General features: G+C 43.6%; 1 protein-coding gene across 1 annotated transcript; it reads right to left on the reverse strand.

Moving 5' to 3' along the window:
* Positions 1-2,079: 2,079 nt before the first annotated feature.
* Positions 2,080-21,738, reverse strand: itprid2 (ITPR interacting domain containing 2). Its single transcript, XM_088353507.1, is given in 20 exon segments — positions 2,080-3,413; positions 4,327-4,599; positions 6,955-7,183; positions 7,258-7,382; positions 8,043-8,096; positions 8,220-9,581; positions 10,919-11,013; positions 11,149-11,200; positions 11,443-11,896; positions 12,944-13,217; positions 13,284-13,397; positions 16,572-16,632; positions 16,698-16,845; positions 16,920-17,015; positions 17,085-17,124; positions 18,480-18,533; positions 18,601-18,650; positions 20,656-20,698; positions 21,406-21,606; positions 21,696-21,738. Coding segments are annotated over 20 exon segments (3,849 nt in total). The 3' UTR covers positions 2,080-3,332.
* Between the last annotated feature and the right edge of the window lie 1,125 nt (positions 21,739-22,863).

Raw genomic sequence — 22,863 nt, forward strand, 5'->3', positions numbered from 1 at the left:
ATCGAGTCCCAAGATACACCCTGGTGGAATCGCGCAATCGGAACAAATCAATACGGCCGAGCACACATGGTCCCTGACGTCCTTTGCAGCATTGTTCACCACGCTTATTTTTTTTCACCGCTATGTCCTGAGGTCACTTCTCTTCCCTCTATGGATAGACCTGGACCAGGTTCAAATCAGGTCCAGAAGTTTCCGCAGGGTTTACGACAAGAGGTAACTAACCGGGAGTGCAGGTAGGTCGTGCACACACCAGTAGTGAACATTAACAGAAATCTGACTTTGATGGGTCCAACAGGCTGCCAACCTTGGAGGGGGTACAAATCTGGTTGGGTGGGGGGTTCACAGGAACTTCTTGCTGAACGGCTCCTCCCATGCACCAACAGCTTTGGGCTTAAGTAGGCCTAGCAAGTATCCCTGAATAAGCGGAGTTTCGATTTTGACCCAGTTGAACAACCCTAGCTGTAAACATAACATAAGCACCAACCCCAAGAGTTTTGAATTTTGAGCACAGACACCAAGTTTAATGTTTCAAGTAACGAATGCTAACATGTTTGTGTTAGCCTCCCTTCCATTGCGGTTACCCTAACACCATGCACACGTCTGCTACACTAACTTCAACGTCCCCTTTTTTTTAAGCAGAGTTCATGAGGCTTGTCCTTACGTGAGGTGGACCGCGGACTCTGCTGGTGTAATCCCAGTTCAGCCTTGCATGGACTTGGAACCAATTATCCAAACGTCTCTTGGGTGTTTGCCAGGTGGTCATGTAACAGGAATTCATGCCAGGACTTGGCTGGCGACCGCTTCAGGGTCCATGGTGAGTAAACTCAGTTCTGGAGGCAGTTTTTGGACTATCTCTACTCCAAGACAAGTGATTCAAACAACAAGGATTGTTCTCAAACTCTTGCTTAGGTTGAAGCAAGCATTTGGGTAAGACCAAGGGTCAGAGCAGGGGTCAGCAACCCAAAATGTTGAAAGAGCCCCGTCGGACCACCCCCAAAAAAACAAAAACGACTACAGCCACAAAAAATAAGCCTTATTATGAATGCAACACATGCTGTTTGTATCTATATTAGTCTACTATTAAAATGACTAAGTTATGGAGAATGACGCACTACATGACAACTCTGTTGTTGGATACAGACTCAAGTTTAACTTCATTGCAACATAAATGAATGACAGTATGGTTAAACAAAATGTAAGAAATGCAAAAATAACAAAATTGAACGTGCGTAATGTGCCGCTTATCTGGGGAACAAAAAAACGTGGCATGCATTTTTAAAAACAAAACAGCAACCTTTAAAAAAACTAAATTAATTATATTTAAGTTTGATTTCTGTGCAAATGTCAAGTCAGTGCATTGGTAAAACGCAGTCGCATCTTCTTTCTCTTTGCAAATCTTTGTTGAAAGATGTGTTACAATTAGGGGTGTAGCGAGAGGCTGCGTTACACCGGGATACTGCCACTTTAAGAGGTGGAGCTTGGCCCTGCACAGCTCCGCCTTAAACAGAGGACATGTGAGAAAGATAAATACAGCCAGAGGAGAGATGCTCCTGAATTTGCATTGCAGGTAAGTTCTCTATGAGAACCACCACTTCACATCAAAATATATGACTTTGCTGCACTCGAGGCCAGCACCTGTGTCTCTTGTTTTTACCAAAATATATTTCTATTCTCAAACTTGTTTAATATGTAAACATTTTTTGGAAAAAGTTCCCTGGAGCCACTAGGCAGTGCTCAAGAGTAGCATGCGGCTCCAGAACAGCAGGTTGCCGACCCCCAGGTTAGGGTTAAAGTAGGAGCTAGTGTTCCAGATACGGTTAGAGATTTGGTTCTGGTTAAAGTTGGACCTACGGCTGGAGTTGGAGCTAGGGGTTAGGATTCTAGCTCGGGTTGAAGCTAGGGGTTATGGTTAGAGCTCTGGTTAAGATTGGACCTAGGGGTTAGGGCTGAAGCCAGGGTGGGAGTTGGAGCTGTGTTGCTAGGCTAATTTTATAAGTCTCGCTTGTTGCTAGTTACAATGACGCTAGCGTTTTTAAAAAATTGCGCAACCCGTATGCTAAGAACAAAAAGAGTCAGAAGTCACTTGTAATGAAAATAAATAAATCTCTTTTATTATTTTTCTTTCTAGCAAGTAAAACCTCCCTGCATTCACACAATATCGATACTAAAAAAATGAGTTGGCAAAAAAAGCAAGAAAGGCTCACAAAAAAGGAAAACAAAGCAATGATGTCATCAAAACAAGTCAACTTCCCTAAATCTCCCAGGTTTTATTTTTCGTAAATCGAGGCGCGGTTTCATGTTTCGAGTGACATCCGCGAACGTTAGCTTCCCTTGCATTATGGTTGCCTTGACAACTTGCACACGCCTGCTACGCTAACTTGTCACTTCAATGTCCCTTTTATTCCTTTTAAACCAAAGCTGCCGTATTTGTTCATAGCTTGCGACATCGCTATTTTGCATCCGTGCTAACTTTGTGAACAATGACAATTAGGTGCCAGATTTGGTGTTGAAAAGATGTTAATAGTTTAGCAAGGCGTCTCAATTTTTCAAATTATCTTTAACATGAACTGATGACCATTAAGGGTCTTGTCAGCTGTGAGTTAGCTACAGTTAGCATGTTGCTACCTAGCACCCACATTAGCCAATGAATGAAGTATTTTTTTTTAGTTGTGTATAAACAGCTCCTTAGCTTAATTTACTAAGCTGCTGTAGTTGGACTACTGTGAGTACAAAATCCACAAAGGTATAAGAAGAACAACTCATGTCAACGTGGCTAGGAACTTTTTTTGTTGTAATCTTTTCTGGCGCTAAAGTGTGACTGTGGCGTGCGTCCGCGAGTAAGTCAAAAAATTTCACACGGTTGTGATACTGTGGCTGAAAGCTAAAATGCTAACACCTGGTTCAATTTAAGCTACCACCTTCACGTGATGCGCCAGTGTAGGAATAAAAGTGCTTTTAGATTACTGGTCTACAGTCTTTGAGGGTCTATGGAAGACCCAACTGGTCTTGCCTGGAGATCGGGTCCTCAATCTGGTGACAGAACTCATAAGGCAGTTGTTTTTTTCTGGCTCGATGTCTGATGGAGTTGTTAAGTCTGTGTCGGGCTCGTTGACTGCAAGGAGTTCTGCTTGCGGGTTGTCTTGAGAACAGCTAGCTGACCCCGGTCCTGATCCTGGGCGATGGAGGGGGCCACGCCCGGGTAGTTCACAACCCCCCAAAAGTGAGGCAAAGAAAAAGTGCAAAGGCGCTTTACTTGCAGTCCAGTGTCCAAGACATTCAGTGTTGCTGACAGGCAGTGGGCGTGGCCAATGGGCGGGGTTTTGGGCCTGAGTTTACAGCGGCGGGGCCCCTGTGGCCCCCAGGAGCCCCTTGATGATCTCCTGCCGCACTTCCTGCGTCACGCTCTCTCTGATCTGCAGCACAACAATTCAAAAGCACGCAAAACCTTTAGCTTAAATTCAAACAATTTGGCTGGGCAGAGTTTGTGCACTATGCCCAATTAGGTTTCCAAAATCCTGCAGCACTACCGGCAACATTGGGTGCTAAATGTTTTTACAAAAATCAGTGGTCTTGCAACAAAATGTTATTTTGCTAGTGAAGTGCCCTTATGTTTGTGGAAGGCATTGTTTAGATATTGGAGGTATAAAAAATGCAAAAGAAAAGCACAGAGTGAAAGTTCTGCTTGAAATGCATTCTTTCACAAAGAGACGTTTTTCTCAAAGATTTCCTTGGAAACGAGAATTTTTAAGAAACTGCGCAATGTTCAACTGGCATTTACTAAACAATGGTAACCGCTTAAAACATACTTTTGAAAGAGGTGGGTCGAAGCTTTATTTTGATATATCCTATGCCTGTATAAATGCAAAACTAAATTTTTTGGTAGGCCTTCAAAAATTAGTCAAAATGCAAAGTATTTGGCCCGAACCCAGACTTCCCATTTGAAAGAAACGCCTTTGAATGAAATAATGAATATTGCTTGCAGTGTTAATCGATTAAGATTGAAAGCTGAATAGTCGAGTGTCTTTATCAAGGCACAATGTTACTTTTCTGTACTAGACATTTCCCTGCTGATTGTTAAAAATGTAAGAAAGGACGCGAAGGAGTTCATTTTTAGCCTTGTGGCTTAAAATTCGATGCGGCTCGTTTAATAACAAAGTAGACTTTGTTCCCTAAATGTGTGCATGCAGCTTTTACTCTGGTGTGCTGTGTAGTCCGAAATTCACGGTATTTTTCGTTAGGTTTTTATCAAGAAATGCGCAAGTCTAGAGGAAAAAAGAAAAATGAATCTTTTGAGGCCCAGGTGAAAACCAACTTGTGATATCTTACCTCCATCATGAGCTGGCAGAGGTCGACGTTGGCACTAAGTCCCGCCTCCTCTAAGGGCGTCTCCTCCAAAGTCTCCGCCCCCTCTCTGCCAGGAGTCAATTCCTGACGGGCGTCGGGGCGAGGGGGCGGAGCTGGGGTGATGTTAATGGAGGCCCGATACACAGGGGGCGGGCGGGGAGGCGACGGGGGAGCGGATGATGGCGTTGAGGAGGAGGCGGAGTCACGGCATAATTCTGACCGAAGGAGGAACTGCTCTTTCAGGAGGTCGCCCACCTAAAGCGTTAGCACAGTGTTTCCCATAGAATTTAGTCCAAAGGGGTCTGGGGTCCCCCAGAAGAACATTTTGTATCTTTTTAATTCAAATGTATCAATCAGGTTCATTTCTAGAGCAAAATCAGGGGTGGCGAACACATGGCTCTTGAGCCGCATGCGGCTCTTTGCCTCATCATATTTTCGATGTATTGTGGCCCTTTACCTTGATCTATGTTTAGGTTTTTTTTTGTGTATTGAGGGTGGACACTTTCCTTGAAACCAACACAAGAACAATACTTGTTGTATTAGAAGAAGAGGAGTGTGTTATGGAAAATAATATGTTTTTAATTGTGTGTGTCTGTCTGTCATGGCAGGTCAGTGCGTGGTGTGTCTCTTTGACTCTCACAGATAAAAATTTTGGCTCTTTGTGTCAAACTTGTTCCCCACTCCTGATCTAGATCCATGATGAACGTGTGTGCCCTTGTAAACTCTTGAATCATCTAATTACACCAAAATTAACTAGTGTTGTTCTGATACTGTATTAATTTAAGCTAACATATGGACAAGGAAACAAAACAAATCACCAATTACTTCTAAAATTTAATTAAATGTAATACTCATATGGGTGATGACAGTATTGAATATTAGTACGATTACTTTTGTTATTGCTGCAATAACAGGATGCTGGTTCTTCTTCAATGGTGTCGAGGAGGTTATTGTTACTCACAACTTGTAAGCTACAGTTGGAGCCCGTGTCCACCAGAGCATTTTCCTGCTCTGAGACAATTTTTCCAATTGCATTTTTAAGCTCCTACGAAGACACCAGCAGTACAATGACAAGTTGGGCAGTTTTTCTTTGTGGAATGCTCAGCATTAAAACCTTTGTTTCTGGTCACCAAAAATTGAAAATGTTCAACTTGGGGAAAACACAACGCTTGTCGCTGTCACATTTTACCCAACTGTCTAACCACAAGGCAGGTAGAGAAAGACAAACACCGCAACAACCAAATGTCATTACGGAGGGAGGAACCGACTGTCCAAGATTCCTTCTCAGGAACAGAAATACATTGCACAAATCCACACTATTGTGTTTGCAATCATTTATATAATGAAAAATCTAAAGGTTATTTTGATTAACTTTGCATTAATAAATGTTCAAAAATGTGATTATACCCTTTAATTACACAAGTTTAAGAGACTCTGGCAGGACCAAGTGAACCATAGCGGTCCACCAGAATTTTATCATGTATAGGAAACACTGTAGCAATGATAGCAACATTTGAGGCCAGCGGGCGTTTTGTGTTTGATTGGACGCTTTTTTGGGTGCCGGGATCAGAGTCTGAAGCATTCGTTTGGAAACAAAGATAAGCACAAGGTTGCAGGCCTGACTCACTGGATAAATGTTTGTAAAATTTAGGAAATCCACACAAGGCATGGGAGGCATTGAGTTCATGTGCGCAGCTACAAAGTGGGCGTAACTGTCCGTCACCAACTCTAACACCCACTAACCTGACCTCTTCACACTAACTAAAACTTTAACCCCCAGTACTAACATTGAAATACACAAATTAGTAAATCAGGGCAAGCTCATAACTGTTATATTTAGTTTATGAAATTTAGTTCACGTCTTGATAAACAAAATACATGGTAAAGAATAACAGGTTTAGTGAAAGTTCTTAGGATTCCTATGAGGCATTAAAGGAGATCAAGGAAAAGAGTGTCACCAAAACAAATTGTTCGTCCATGTCGTCACACTAAAAACATGATTGCCAAAGTCATTTTTAGGATTTCTCGGAAAAAATTCTTACTTTAATTAAGAGAGCGTGTCAAGAATCAGAGTTTTGCTATCCGCAATATGATTGGTTAAGCGACTTGGGTAAATAGTGCAGCTTTCTATGGTAAGCCAATTCAGGCCAAAATCTAAGTTTGGTCCAAAAAAGTCAGTTATGCACTAACGCTATTAGTGTGACGATAAATTATCATTATATTTTGACCCTGTTCATGGTTTTTACTCCTTTTTAATGGCCAAATTCAGGAACCTTTTAACGACTTCCAAAGCGACTTATGCAATGCCTCCAGTAACAAAAATGAAAAGAAAGAAATACGGTGTGGATCATGAATTTTGTAGAGCCACACATATGTTTGCGTTTTACACATCCAATTTTTTTATTTAGTGTGTGCATTTATCAAGAAATATGATTTTTTAGATCTTGAGTAAATGGCGAATATGTTTGCCTTTGAGACAAATTTCTCCCCATATAGGTGCACCTGTAAAATCCCTGCATATGTCGCCCGCGAGGCGCAGTTTGCCCAACCCTCGTCATTATCCCATTTTGACCGACATGCAAGAAGGTGCGTGTTAGCATGGCAACTGACCGGCTGGACAGCTTGAAGCGCCGACCTGGCCGAGGCGTCATCCAGGTTCTACAGGGGAATAGATTCCATTTATCGAGGTACAGCGCTGCGGCGTGCTAAGGTGTGCTCTACCTGGCGCTCGAGCGCGTGCGGCGTCAGCTCGGCAAGTTTGTCCTCCAGCTGCTGCTCCAAGTGCAGCAGCTCTTCCCGGACCGCCGAACGAAGCCACTCTAAGTGCTCTATCTCGAGCCTGAAAATCAAATAAAGACTCAGGGTCTGTCTTGGATTGGAAGGAGGACAGCTAGCTTAGCTTAAGAAGCTTACCTGTCTGCAGGACTTAAGTGTTGGTAGACCAGCACCTGTTGGCGGACCACGTCCAGCTCCAGCTCGCTCATTTGGGCACGGAAAGTAGCCAGTCCTCGACGCCTCTGACGCAGCTCGTCCAGAGCCTGGGGTGAAAACAAAAATTTCAGAGAAAGAAAAAAAAAAAAAAAATAAAAATATATATATATATATATTATATATATATAAAAGAAATTGTCAAAAATAAATACCATTGTAGACTAATGTCACGAGACACATTTTTCCAACACAGTGAGGCATCTCTACATGACCATGATCTCTACTGACAGTTGCTCATTTGAATAGTTTCTCAAGCGCTAATATACAGAAATGACACCGTCAACATCATGTAAGCGTAACAAAACAACACAAAACGCAAATCCTATTGGTTTTATTTATTGTTCTACTGCTGCTAAAGAGTGCTTATTTCTAAATATTATTTAGTTGCTTGTCCCTAAAAATGGGTGAGGGTTTATTAATGGATTTCTGTGTCTACTGATCGAGCTCTGTGCCTAATTGGTTTTGTGGGGCAGTTTTATTTAATTTTTGTACAGATCTGCAGTATGTTCAAGAAAGGAAATATTTTTCATTGGCCTAATTTTTCTTGTGTTTATTTTTGTTTGCCACATCAGTAAATTAACTTAATGCTTGATTTAAGAAAAAAATCGAGTATTTATCTGATGATTCAACTAATGGTTGCAAGAGTTGGTGACTAGTCAAATATTAAAATATCCTACTGTATTTTAGTTAGTTGCATCCCTACTTACTTGGCAGCAGAAGGCTTTCGGAGTCGTCTCTTGGCGGTTGTCGTGCTGACGCTGCTGCAAAAGAAAGAAATAATGCATGCAAAGTGAGCAGATGGAAGAGAAGTGGTCCGTTTGGCCTTGGGTCCAATCCAGAACCCAAAAGGTGGTGCCCTCAGCCAAGAAAAAACAAGAACCCACCTGCTGGAGACTGTGAACAGTACCCCTGATGTCGTGGAGAACCCGCCTCAATTGCATCTCAGCACCGGACAACAGCTGAGGGCCCGCTGGTGACCCGTAGGCCAGACCGGCGGGAGAGCCCAGACCAGGATGACCCTCGTGAGGACCATGGTAGGGGCACTGGCCCACGCCTGGGTAGGAGGTGTGTCCGTGGTCGTGCCCCCGCTGGGGGACGTGGCCCCCGTGATAGCCCGGGTGGAGCCCGCGATGGGGGCTATGACCACCAGCCGGGGAGAAGCTCAGACTCCCATGTGACACGCCGTCTCTGGATAAGTGGCTCAAGTCAGAACCATGGGGACCCAGATAGGGGGGACTCTGGTATGTCAGGTGAGGGTACTGGCCTGCGAGAGGACTTCCTGAAGGCAAGCTCCACAAGCTGGTGTAATGGGGGGGCGTGGCCATGGGCAGCTGATTGGCGAATGGTGGAAGCAGGTTGGGGAGGCTGGCGTACGGATGTGAAGTGGCGGGGTACCGCGGATACGCGTTGACCCAAAACGGGGTCCCCACTCGAGGGCTGGGGGCCGGGGAGAAGACGGCATCTGTTCCTGGTGTGTAGGGCCCATACAGCTCATTGGCGCAGGAAAGATCGGGGACGCTGCGGGTACTCCAGGGCCTTTGTATGGGGGGACTGGCACATCTGGCTGAGCGGGGTGGCGGGGCGCCATCTACCTCACCTGACTCGAGAATCGGGTCAGAGGCAGGTTGCTGGTTCTCGGGTTCCGCCTCCTGGACGTAGCGGAAAGCATATTGGGGCGGGCTGCACCAGGCCTGCCCCGGCCCCAGTTGGATCTCCACGGATGACACCACCCTGGAGGGCGACAGAAGCGAGGACGGGAGCGAGGACGACCGCTGCATGGGAAGACCACCAGGGCGGCGCCGTGAAGCACTCAGACGCTGCTTGACGCGAGTTAGAGCGCTCAGGACCGGGGATTTGTCAGTAGGGAAAAGGTAAGGGGGACTGGTGGGGCGGGCCTCTGAGGACGAGGGCGGTTCCGGCTTTGAGGACCAAGAACACTTTAGCTCTGAATCCAATGAGGAAGGACAGTGTGGCAGGGGGTCTGAAGAAGAAATATGTTGTGGCACTGGGTCTGAGACAGCAGTAGGCAGTGGCTCATCTGGGCCCTCGTCCGGGACTGTCAACAGGGGCTCAGGGTCTTCTATCCACGCTGGCTTCTCAGGTAGCTGGTGCGCTTTGTACTGCACTGGCAAAGGGGGTTCCGGGTCCTCCTGGCGCGGCAGTAGCTCTTCCCGGCAAATGACATCCGGTTCGAGGTGCGGCGTCAACGTGGTCTCGCTGTCGCAGCTATCGCTGCTCTCTTGCACCTGGATATGCCACACGTACACGACAGTTTCAATATTGGGGTTCAGATTTGTGATGCGTAGGGCTGCAACCATTAGTCGACGTTATTGACAAATACTAATGAAATAAAGTCAACAATTAATTCCTGCAAATAGGGTTTGTTTTTTTTGTTTTAATGTACAATAGGCCATTTAATAAATAAAGTTTCTATGTTGTAGATTTAGACGATTGCAGGTCCTTTATTATTTTTCTTAAAGGGACCGTCTTTATTATATAGTGCCTCTTAATGGTAAGAAAGGTAATTCATGAAGAAAAATAAAAAAAAAAAAAAATGGGGGGGGGAGAGAGAGAGAGAGAGAGAGAGAGAGAGAGAGAGAGAGAGAGAGAGAGAAAGAGAGAGAGAGAAGAGAGAGAGAAAGAGAGAGAGAGAAAGAGAGAGAGAAAGAGAGAGAGAAAGAGAGAGAGAAAGAGAGAGAGAAAGAGAGAGAGAAAGAGAGAGAGAAAGAGAGAGAGAAAGAGAGAAAAAGAGAGAAAAAGAGAGAAAAAGAAGAGAAAAAGAGAGAAAAAGAGAGAAAAAAAGAGAGAGAGAGAGAGAGAGAGAGAGAGAGAGAAATACTCATAGGTCGAGAAATTTCACCCAGAGCGAGCTGAAATCATTGAATAAGAACAAGAAGATCTAAAAGAAGATGTGCAAGAAGAAAAACATCTAGAAAAGGAAGAGAAAGAAAAAATCTTGAAAAAGAAGGTCTATTTAACAAATAAAAGTACTGTACTTTATAAAAAAAAATTGCAAATAACTTGTTTCATTATAATTAAAAAAAAATATCTGGCTGCTATACTGTATTGCTATAAGGGTGAAAGTTATTTCAGGACTTTTTTACTTCAGGTGATATTTTGTCAACATCATGTGGACAGTACTGGGAAACAAAAAAACGGTTTTACTTTCCTTTAGCACGTGGAAAATTACAAGTTTGTGGGTGCTATAAAAGCATTTTCCTCTGACTTTTGTGGGTTCAGGGCATTTTGTTGACATGATGGCTATTAGAGAAAGTCAAAATTAAAAAAGGTTAGTGCGTACGTCATGTAGGTTGGTCTAGCTCTCTTAGGTTTCATGTACAACGGAAGCGATGTTCTCACTGCAGGAAAAAATGTTTTTTTTGTACAAACGTGATCTGCAATAGATCTGTAAAAGTCCGTCTGAGCGACACATATCTGATTTTCTACGCCAGACGGAAGCCACTATCATGTGTAGTCCTAAATCTGATGGTATCAATAGACTGACGAGTGGCCTTTAAAAATAATGGTTAGTTGCAGCCCTAACAAGTTTGGAGGTAATATTTGTAATGTTGGAGTTTCAAACCTCAAGGTTGGCAGTTGTGGCAACAGCGTCCGCAGACAAAGTCTCTTCGGCGAAGCCGCTACTGTCCGACTGCTGGCTGGCCGTCCTCAGTAGGTCTGCCGGTATTAGCGTTAGCATTAACGGAGGCCTGTTACTTATCATGCCGACAGACTGCTTACGTAACATGTCTGGCAGCTGCAAATTTCTTCCCGGGCCAAAAAAGTGACAACAAACAGAAAGCAGAATCTCACCTGAGCTTCTGGAAGGCCTGGCCAAGAAAGCTTCGTCTTCGGTGCTCTGAATCTGAGCAAATGGGGAGGAAGAATATGTTTTTAAATAAGGGGTCACCAACTTTTTGGAATTCGAGAGCTACTTATTTTGTGATTTTTATTTTTGCTTTTTATTTAAAACAATATGTCTTCTTTAATGATTGACACTTTTTTACCACTAAGACCAGCGAAATAATACACACTGTCGCTTTAAAAAGTGTTGGAATGGGGACACATCAGAAATAAAGAGAGGAATTTGACACTGGTGCCACCTACCTCCTCCATGTCGAAGGAGTCCGCCCTTTCCGTGCACAAATGTGCCAGGAAGGACGGTATTACCGTAGGCAACTTCTCAAGGGCCCGGGCCACAGACAGCGCCTTTTTGGGTGCCTGGGCGCTATCTGCACTCTGATTGGCCTCTGGCGTCTCAACCGTCTCGCCTCCATCTTGAACCGTCTCGCCGCCATCTTGGACCGTCTCGCCGCCATCTTGGACCGTCTCGCCTCCAATTTGAACCGCCTCGCCACCAATTTGAACCGCCTCGCCTCCAATTTGAACCGCCTCGCAGCCGTCTTGAACCGCCTCGCCGCCATCTTGAACCGCCTCGCCGCCATCTTGAAGCGCCTCGCCCCCATCTTGAACCGTCTCGCCCCCATCTCGAACCGCCTCGCCTCCATCTTGAACCGTCTCGATCCCATCTCGAACCGTCTCGCTACCATCTTCTTTTTGGCTAGGAGGGGAGAAGACCCATTAACATTAAATCCTCATTGCTCAATGAACTCTTGGCTTTTTGGCCCTGCCTTCAACAGACGCCATCCAAATGAGATGTTAGGTTGCTTTTTTTGATACTGATGTGTGGTTTGTGAAAATAACAGTTCTATTAGCAGATTCTTAAAAGTGAACGATGGGAGCCGTCTCCCTTCATGACTAGTGACGTGTGGTGGCGAATGTAACGGCTCTCTGAGCTCACTCTTCAAAGTGAACAACGTTGTTTTCCTAAAATACTAAGAGTCCACTCCTTTATAGACTTATGATGTGTGGTTCAAGAACATAACCGTTCCATGAGCCGACTCTTTGAAGTGAATGATGGGAGTCTTCTCGCTTCAATACTAGTGACGTTTGGTTTGTTGTCTCTATGAGCAGACTCTTTGACCTGCTCCAACCCAATCAACTATACTGACTTCTGATGGTGTAGTTGTGGTACTCCAACTTAACTAATGCTAACCCGACAGCTTTGAAACACTTTTTTCTATCTGTCGCTTATTTTTCTAAACAGTGCAGAAGATTGCTAAATACGCGTGGGTCTGTCTCTGAGAATGCAATCTAGAGGATAGCAATTCAAAATGACATGAATCAAAGCAGGAAAATGAGCCGAATCAGTCCGTCAAACATTATTTACTTTCTAAATATTCAGTACAGACTGCTGATCCTTTTCTTTTGCACATTTTCATTCATATTTTTGTGTGTTTTCCAGGGGTTCAGTGTTGTTTCAGTTTAAATTGGTTTAAAGTGAATTTAAAATGGTTTAAAGTTCTTGTTTTTGATAGATTATTTAAGGCACTGAAAAGGCATTTGGGAGTCGAATGAGCTGACTCTTTTAAGTGAGTCAAGCCGAAAGGACACGGATTTTCCATCAGTTGGCTTATTTTCTGTGAACCTAGCCAAAAGTAATGGTTCTTGGAAAAGGGACTGAATTCCAATCAGTCATCTCTTTTTAATGAATCTGAACTGAAAGAGCCGGTTCTCTAAAAAAAAGACCCAAAGTTCCTGTGACTACCTGGGTGTGATTTCCTTGTCTCCACTCTCTTCAGCAACTGTGGCCAATGAGAGGCCATCCTTCTTGCGGATGCTGTCGGTGGGGGCGGAGCCATTGGAGGGGGAGGGGTCTGGCGTGGAGGCAGGGCCGGGCGTGGAGGCAGGGCCGGGTGTGACGGCGCTGGCCGCGCTTAGCAAGTTGTGCTTGCTCAAGCTCTTCTTGAGGCGCTCGGCTACGTTCTGAGCAGACTTTTTCCTCTGCAGAACCGCTGGCGCTTCATTGGCTGCCTCGCCTCCTGACGACCAATACAAAGAGAGAATGCTAAGATGGCGGTGGCGTTCTTTGCGGTGGGGGTACTTACCCGTTTCTTTTCCGCTGCCACCAAAGTTTTTGACAGCCTGACCTGACACATGGCCGTAAAGTTGGATGAACTGGTTGGCCACTGTAGTCAGGACCTCAATTTGCCGGAAGCGACCTGCAGAGGGTGACAAAGCACACAACGCACTCACGATGGTGACGACACAAAAAGCAACAAAACGTTTTAAAATGAAAAACGAGTCAAGAGATATGTTGTTCCAAAGCCCCAAATAAAATGGAAATGCAACAAAAAAATCCCAAAGGACTGAGCAAGATGATGACGACGCAGAAGCTAGTTTTTTTTTGCAGAACTTGTAATGTATTATCTTCATCTCATTAGCTACACCGCTTATCCTCAGTAGGGTCGCGGGGGTGCTGGAGCCCATCCCAGCAATCATCGGGCAGTGGGCAGGGGACAACCTGAACTGGTTGCCGGCCAATCGCAGGGCACACAGGGACAGACAACTCACTCGCTCAATCACACATAGGGACAATTTGGACCGGCCAATTCACCTGACATGCATGTTTTTGGAATGTGGGAGGAAACCGGAGTGCCCGGAGGAAACCCACGCAAGCACGGGGAGAACATACAAACTCCGCACAGGAAGTCTGGAGCTGGATTTGAACCCATGACAGGTTCCCATGACATGAACTGTGCCGCACAAGCGCTAACCACTGCGCCGCCGTGCTGCCCCATGTATTATCTTGTTTTTTCTCATTTAAGTCTTTATGACATGTTTGTCCTGGAGAGCCATCTCTAATCTCCCCGCAAACAATGTTCACAGTACAGTCAATAACTGAGTGATAAGGCAACTTGAGATCAAAGGAGCAAAAAGAAAGAAAAGACGAAACAACCACAAAAAAAAAAAAAGAATGAAAAATGTCCCCCAAAATGACCGAAAAACACCCCAAAAAACCTAAATCAGAACACGACCAAAACCACGATCAAAGGACAATAAGAAAAAAAACATCAAAAGTTGATTAAGCTCAGTAGCCTAGATGGTAAGGCGCCCGCTTTGAGACTGGGAGGTCGGTGGTTCGCGCCCCGGCCGAGTCATTCCTAAGACTTAAAAAGTGGTCGGCGGCGCCCTCTGTTGGCTGCGGCTGCATCGGCTCGCTACAACGGGTCAGGTGCAATCGACATTTCGTTCTGTGTACATTGTTACACAGAATGACAATACAAGGAAATTATTATTATTATTATTATTAAAAAGAAGGCAGAATAAATATAACAATGACCAAAAGCCACCCCAAAACAATTACTAACACAATTAAAAACACAAAAAAACAAAAAACAAACTGAGACCAAAAAAGGTCCCAAAAAAAAAACTACCATATAGCGACAAAAAGCCCAAAAGATAATTTAAAAAAAATCAAGACAGGTAAAAAAACGCACAAAAAACAACCAATAAAAACCCCAAAACGACTCAACAAATTAAAAAAAAGACTTTAAACACCCAAAAAATGCTCAATAAAATGACAAAAGACCAAGATAACCCAGAAAAAAACACAACTATAAGCATAAACCTAAAAACTATCCAAAAATACAACCTATAAAATGACCCCCCCCCCCCCCCCCAAAAAAAACAACCAAATAATCCAACCAAAAAAAAAAAAAAATCATCATCTTCGTTGCACTATGGTTATAAATTTAGTTATAGTTGCTCTTCCAACTAAGGCTAGTCTCCAAGCACTACCATTAATATTTATCCTGACATTCTTTTATCGTTTTTTTTTTTAAGTCTTCATCACTTGTTTCTCCTGGAGTGCCAGGTCTAATCTTGTTGCAAACAATGTGCACTACATTGTTATAAATAACAACAACAATGACAAACTAGTCTAATCCTAAAATGGAATAACAGCCTAAATGTGTGATATTAAAATGAAAGGACGGAATGTTCTTTTGCTGCTATGCATCAGCTATATATTATTTTTGTGGGTCAAGAGAACCTAGCTGCCTTATTAAAAAAAAGAAAAGAAAAAAAGCCGCTTGCGTTGCCCTGCCGCCTCCGCTATTTATGGAAGCATGCTAGTCAACTCACAAACTCAAAACCAGATATAAATAATTTCAAATAAATTCACAAAAATAACAAAGGTACCTTTTGAAAGGTTTGTTTGTTGTTATGGAAACAACAGAGACAAGTAGACAACAACTCTTTTCAACTAATGGGACTGCACTTCAACTTTTAGGGGGGAAATAAGGAGGAGAGAGGAGAAGAGGGGATGGGGGACAGTTACATAATTGTCCCAGGGAGCGGAAGGTCCTCCAAGATGGACGGCCGAATGCTTTGACGAAAGCGGCACTTTCTCATTGACCTCGACATTTTCATGTAAATAACGCTGGCCATCTTGGAAGCAGAAGGGAGGGTAGGGGCTGACAGGAAAGGGGGGTGTTGGCCAGGAGAAACAAACTGAGCTTGCAGAAATCCACTGCAGGAAAGTCAACGAGTGAGGGGAAGTGCTTTGTCAAATGAGTTAGCGAACGTTTGTGAGTTTTATAAGTTGTGTGAGAGTGCAGCAGAACTTACAAACTCAAAGTTCGAGTTAGTACGCGCGAAAGTTAGTGGGAAAGCGCCAAAACTTGAGTGTCATGCAAACGTGAGAAGCACAAAAACTCATGTTGATCGTCCCGGCAACCAACAACAGTCCTGAAACGCAAGCTCACGCTATGGCTAATGTGAGCTGTAGTTGGGGTTTTACAACACGGGCTCGGCACCGAGTTGTGAGTGCGTAGATGAGGTTTTCTGACACAAGCTAACCCAACAGCAACCCTGACATGAAAGACCGTAGTTCTTCAATACGAGCTAATGCTTAGCCAACATAAGGCATTAGTGACTTGTGATAGCAAAGTTAGGGCGTTCCAACATGAGCTAATGCTACAGGTATCTTGAGGCAACACTGAATTGTGAGAGTGTAGTTGGGGTTCTCCAACGTAAGCAGACGCTGCGGCTATTGTGAGGTGGCACTGACTTGTGAAAGCGTAGTCGGGGTTATCTAAAACAAGCTAATTCTATAGCTGACATGAGACTGCACTAACTTGTGAGGGCACAGTTGATTCTATGGCTGAAAGGAGGTTGCACAGACTTGTGTAAGAAAAATTAAGGTACTCCGACACAAGACAATGCTAACCCCTGCAGCTAACGTAAGTGATAGTGTAGTTGTGGTACTCCAACTTAAGCTAATGCTAACTCGACGGCTAATGTGAGGAAACTCTGACATAAGAGTGAGTGTAGTTGCAGTTCTCCTACACGAGCTTACGCCAACGCTATAGATAACGCGAGACAGCACTGACTTGTGAGAGCGTAGTTGGGGTTCTCCACCTCCATGCGCTGCAGCTGAGCTCCAAGGTACACCTGCGGGCACAAAAGTCAAGCTAGCAAGACTTGCTGAAGCGCTAGCCGGCTGCGTCTTGGCTAACCTTGATGTCGATGCCGCGCGCCGCCGATGCTGTGCTGAAGAATCGTGACGGGATCTTGGAGGACATGTCCGGCTCGTCCCTTCCGAACCCCAAATTCAGAAGGATCTCCTCAGGGTCCTCCTCGTACAGGTCCAGCAGCTCCGACACGCTGCGGACATATCACCGCACAAGCTAGCACGCTTCCTGCAGACTCCACCGCAGCAGGATGCACTAGCAGCCTACCTAGACACATTGCTGCTCTTTCCGGAGCCGGTGGAGTTCATACTCGGCACTCTCTCTTTGAAATGGCTCCTCTTGTGATCGGCGGCCACACTGCCACTAGGAGGCCATGTTAGCTTTATTAGCGTCGTTAGCAGGACCAGAGAGCAAGACCCAAAGACAGCTCACCGGGATCCGGTCTTGTCGTCCGTGGACTGGAGATGGTCGGCTAAAACCGCAAGAGAGCAAAATGATCAACCAGTACACAAAAGGGGCGGAGCTTGTTGGTATCAAATTTTGAGGGGAGAATAAAAACAAAAAATGGAAAAAAAGAACACAAAAAGCATGAAAAGAAAAAGAAAAAAAGAAGAACAAAAAGACAACAGAATCAAAAACTGAAAAAAGCAAGAAAATACAAAACAAAAGAAAAAAAAGAATGAAAAATGGGGGGCAAAGCAAAGAAAATAAAGAAAAAAAGGAAATAAAAGAAAAGAATGAAAAAAAGGGAAAGAAGAGAAGTCGGAAAAACCCAAAAAATGGGAATAAAGTATGAAAAAATGCAAAAAAAAAAATGGCTGGGCAAAGAAAATAACAAAATTTGTGCTGTTTGGTCACTTTGAGTCACTGTAGTTTGTATTCTTCATTGTGCTTTAGAACTCTCATGTTTGCTTGGGCTACAAAATACATAGTTTTCAAATATGACAAACTGTATAACCAACTGTAACAACCTTTAACATTGTTTTTTTTAAAATGAATTTTATTTTTTAACCACACAATGTCAGAAATCGATGACTTTGGACAGCAAACATAATTAAACATCGGCTTTTGAGCAACAGTGTGTATTATTTGGCATCTCTCAGTGTTAAAAAACTTCACACGTTAAAAAAACAATATTGATTTAAACTATTTGGTAAAATACATGAACTATCATATAAAAATGCAATTTTCTTAAATACTTGTTGGTCGAAAAATAAGCAATTATTTTTACACATGATGAAATTTCAAAGCAGTTTTTGTTTTAGGGTAATTTAACTCATGTTTGTTGCATTGACATTTTTATTCATCGATTGACTGAAAAAAATCAGGTAGCTACTTAAGGTTTTATGTAGCTTTTTACGAGTTGCTGCTAAGCATAATTTTATTTCCTGTTGTATTAGTCTTCGGTTTAGTTGAAAGATCAGTCAAGTTAGTTGTGTTAAAATTCTAATTTAATTACCGTAAAACGTTTTGGGGGCGTATTTAAGTTTTTATGCACCTTTTTACGAGTTGCTGCTAAGCCTAATTATATTCCCTGCACTGTTGGTTTTTGGTTTAAGGGAGAGATTAGTCATTTAAGTTGTGTTTATTTTCTGTAGAAGGTTTCAGACAGCTAATACAGTTTTTTAAAATTCAAAACAATATATTTGTTTCTTTTTGAATTATTAAAAATTTAATACGCTAATTTTCAAGCTTTTACAGCAAATGAAAATTGCCTCCAAATATCGACCTCCTCTCAATACTAAGAATCCCTGAAAACCCATATCGGTCAATCCCTAGCTCTAAGTATGGGTGATTGGGCATCATCGGAATGTGATGTCGACTGACCTTCAGCTCCCAGGGAAAGGTCATCTTCGAAACTGCAACCATTCCTCGCCACTCCTGCATAAAAAAAACACCAATGTCAGTAAGCCAGTTATTTTATTTGGTAGGGGAGGGAGGCTTTTACCTTTGCTGGCAGGTGTGCTCTGATCATCCAGCGACACGGCCAGTGGCGTCCTGATTTAAAAAAGAAAAAAAAACGTCCACAAGGTTACAAAAAAACAAATGTTAGCCAGCGTGACTAGAAAAACAGGATGGGCTAGGCTAGCTGCTATCGTTAGCCCCTGTCTGGAAAAATCTGTCGCGTAAACTTGCTGTCTCCAGACATGTCTCACCTGGCTGGGGGAGGGAGAGCAAACCCAACCGGTCCCAACCAGGCTAAGCTAAGCTAGCTTGCGAAAGAGCTAGCGGCAGACGAACACGCTTACTCAAGACGACGCTCTTATCAATGGGACAAACTTTAAGCTAGCGCATGCTAACAAGGACACGCACGCATCCTGGAAATGAGCGCACACATCTTTCACACCGAAACACAGAAAGAGTGACACAAAAAGTGACACAAAACACACCTACACTTGACGCTAACGTGCCGGAATGTGTTGCTACCTGGAGTGACACTTTAAGGTGAGTTACCTTGGAGGAGTTCTACGCCGCCGCTTTAACTTGAGCACACAAAACAACACACAATTTCTCATTCACAACAACTTGCAACTCAAAAACACAAAAGACTGGTCACCACGGCAACGTAAATAGCGATTCCTCCTGTGTGTGTGTGATAAGAGTGTTGACTCGGTAGCAACTCCTCCTTTGTTGACTTTCCAGCGCTAGCGTGTTTCCTGACGACTTTATAAAATGAGCGCTAGCATGCTTGTATGTGGCCCTGAGCGCTGACGTGCACGAGAGTGTCATAAAATAAACACACCTTGAAGCTGCAAAGAAAATAAAACAAGTTTGGGCGGTGTTAGCGCGGATGTACCGTGCGGCCAACGCAGGGGGTGGGACTCCTCTTTGGCTCCAAGCCAATCAGAGTTTTTCCTCAACGCGCCTTTGTTTGAATAAAGTGCACTTGGCCCTTTTTCCCACCAGGTGGCGACTAGGAAACTTTCCCCATTATAGGTTGGAAAACAACATAGTTCACTCTTGACACTAATGATGCGTCATTGGCGAACGTAATGGCGTTTTTTGAAGTGTATGACAGGAGTTGGCTCCCCAGTCAAGAGCCAGCTTCCTTGTAGATAGTGATGTGTTGTTGGCGAACTTAACGGCAAGATGAGCTGGCTCTTCTAAGTGACCGACATGAGAAGGGTCCAGTCAGCCCTTTTAAGTTAATAATGGAAGCCAGCTCCCTACCAATCAAGAGCCAGCTCCCTTCAAGATAGTGAGGTGTCATTGGCTATGAGTCAGCTCTTTGAAGTGAATGACGGGAGCCAGCTCCCCTTCGAGCTAGCGATGTGTCATTGGCAGACGTAAAGGGTGAGCCAGCTCTTTGGAGTCAACAAGAGATAGTGACGTGTCATTGGCTATAAGTCAACTCTTTGAAGTTAACGGCAGGAGCCAGCCCCCCCTCCAATCTCTTCGGGATAGTGATGTGTCATTGGTAAACATAACGGCTTTTTAAAGTGAACAACAGGAGAATACTCCCCACCAATCAAGCTCCAGCTTGGTTCAGTAAGCTTTTTTTTCTTTTGCAATTTGTCAATTGCGTAATATATATACATTTTTAAAATTGTTAGGCTAGTTTAGGATTAATTTTTGTAAATGTAAAAATGTATATTTCCTGTGTTTTTCTGGAATAATCAGTTTTACGATTATCTTTTTTATGCAACAAAGTAAAAGTTTATTCTTGTATTAAATAGTTTATTTGTTGTTGCACTGAATAGTAAATGTTGTAATTTACATTTTGCTGTGTGTTTTTCAACGATTCAGTGTTGCTTGACTTTAAGGTCTCTTGGTATAAAAAAGTTTAAGAGAGTTAAAAGTTTACTTTAGAGTGAAAAAATGAAACAAACAATTGTTTATTGAGGCGGGCAACAAAGGGCCGGTTCTCGAAAAAAGCCAGAATTCTCAACACTATTTACCAGGCTCAGTGAATCCAATAGAAAACGTTTGAATTGTTTTAGCATACTAAAGAACGAAGCAGGTGTCATTAGCTTTTGGTGCGGGGTTTTTGGTCGCTACTCACCGGCATTGGTGGAGCCAGCAGGTGATTTTGTCCGGACGGAGTCCTAGAAAACAAATACAGAAGACACATGAGGACGGCATCTAATATTTTTTGTTGTTGTTACTTCGTTAATAAATCAGCGGTAGCGAGGAGGAGTCACAAAAGTTAACTAGAGGCGTGTTAGGACAAGAACACAAAGGAAAATATTCCTGCCCGTAATTGCCGTCAGGTAAATATATGACTGGCAGATGATTAGCCTTGCTTAGCATAATAGTGAGCGGCGTGCTAACATGTGCAAACACAAAGTCCTCAGGCGACAGCAACACAAACACTTGAATTCGTCCTGAAAGTAGGTCTGTACACAAGTATATATATTCCAGGATAAGGTTCTAAAAAGTCATTGAACTTCAAAATCAAAGAACAGAGATTCTGGCAGTCTGATTCATGACCCAAATCTATAACCAGAGCTATTATAAATTGTCCAGAGAACAAGAAAAGATTCCTGAACTACCTTTGTTACCATGACCAAAGGACCACATGCATGCTAATATCTAGGAACAAGTATATCACAGGCTTATTACGGACCCATAATACTTCTCAAGACATGATGTGAAATCGAGCAACCATAAACCATTAAGCAGATCAATCAACAGGATAAAATGGACTGCCAAAACCGCCAAAAACGAAGAACCTGATCCTCACAAGATCAGAATGGATAACATGCTGAGACAGGCGTGGCCAAAGATCACAGTGTCCAAATGTGAGTTTCACCTGCTCCTTCAGAGGTCCTCTGAGGGTCCCCATTAGGTTTGGCAGAGTCTGGGACTGGTTCCGGCGGAAGTCTGGGTGGGGATTCGCAGGTTTGGCCGTTTTGCGTCTCATACCAAGTAGAATCCCGACTTTTGTTGGCCCAGGCCTTCCGTCGTAGGGATGCAAGACTGCAGGTGGGCTCGGGGCTGCCATCTATTGGTCCTGTGGGGGAAGCGTCACAATCATCACATCGCCTGATATACAATCTAGAAACGAAAGGAGCAAAGAAACAAGAGGTAGGAAAAAAGCACCTGTAGGTGGGACCGGGTCCACAATGGTGGGAGGACTCTCCATGGTTGCTATGGCAACATCCCCAGCTGCGTACATATCTGTGAAAAAACAAACACAAGGAGAAAACTGTTCAAACCAGAGGACAGAACCCAGAGAACTAGGGTTAATTCTAACCCTAAAACCAGCAGATCCAGCAGAAATTACTGAATAATTAAGCCTTCTGGAATCGTTCCATCTACCAGAACTTCAGGACTTTTGGAGACCACTGGAACAATTAGGACTATAACAGGAACTATTTTAACCCCCCAAAAAAATCCATATCGGAACATCTGTGACGGCAGCATTGGAATTTAGGACTGTTCCAAAAACTGACAACTACCACCACCATAATCACAGGGATCATTACAACAACTAAAATTGTGAAATCCTTAAGGTGACAGGCACCACAGAAACTAGTCATAGCCACTGAGACCAGTCAACTACCAACAGAAAAACCATGAAAACAATTGGGATCACTGAAAGCACAAGAACATCTATGACTATTTGAAACTCATCTGAAGCCACAGAAGCTATACGAATTGCTCCCACCCAAAAACAGTCACTGGAATCATTAGAACCGCTGAGACCGTGAAATTGTAGGTGTCAGGGACCACTGACACCTGTATATCGCTGACAGGAACCACAAATAATAGTCTGGCTACTTAAGGCTACTTTCCAGTACTGCTGAGACCTTTGTTTTAAGCCATTAAGCTACTCAAATTGCTATCACTGCTAAAACACTAGACGAGGATCATTAGACCCATTGAAACTGTGAAATCCTGGATGTAAGAGGGACCACTGGAACTAAACATACCCACCAGGGCCCGTAAATTATCAACAGAAGAACCGTATCTGCTGTCACTCTTGAGAAGTCATTTGAAGTTAATCGAATTGCCCCAAAATCAAGACAGGGATTATTAAAATCAGTGAGACTGTGAAATCCTGGAGGTGATAGTGAACACCTGTGAACCACTGACATAGAAGCCATGGGGAACCATTGGGATCACTGAAAGCACCAAGACTGCTGGGATTAATTAGCAGGACTGTTGGGACTAATCGGAACTCACTTTAAATCATCAAAATTGCTGCTACCCTAAAACCAAGACTGGGATCATTAAAATCTTTTAGGTGACAGGAACCACTGAAACC

This window comes from Urocampus carinirostris, chromosome 14 (genome assembly GCF_059441175.1).
Source record: "Urocampus carinirostris isolate Australia breed hairy pipefish chromosome 14, RoL_Ucar_1.0, whole genome shotgun sequence".
NCBI lineage: Eukaryota > Metazoa > Chordata > Actinopteri > Syngnathiformes > Syngnathidae > Urocampus > Urocampus carinirostris.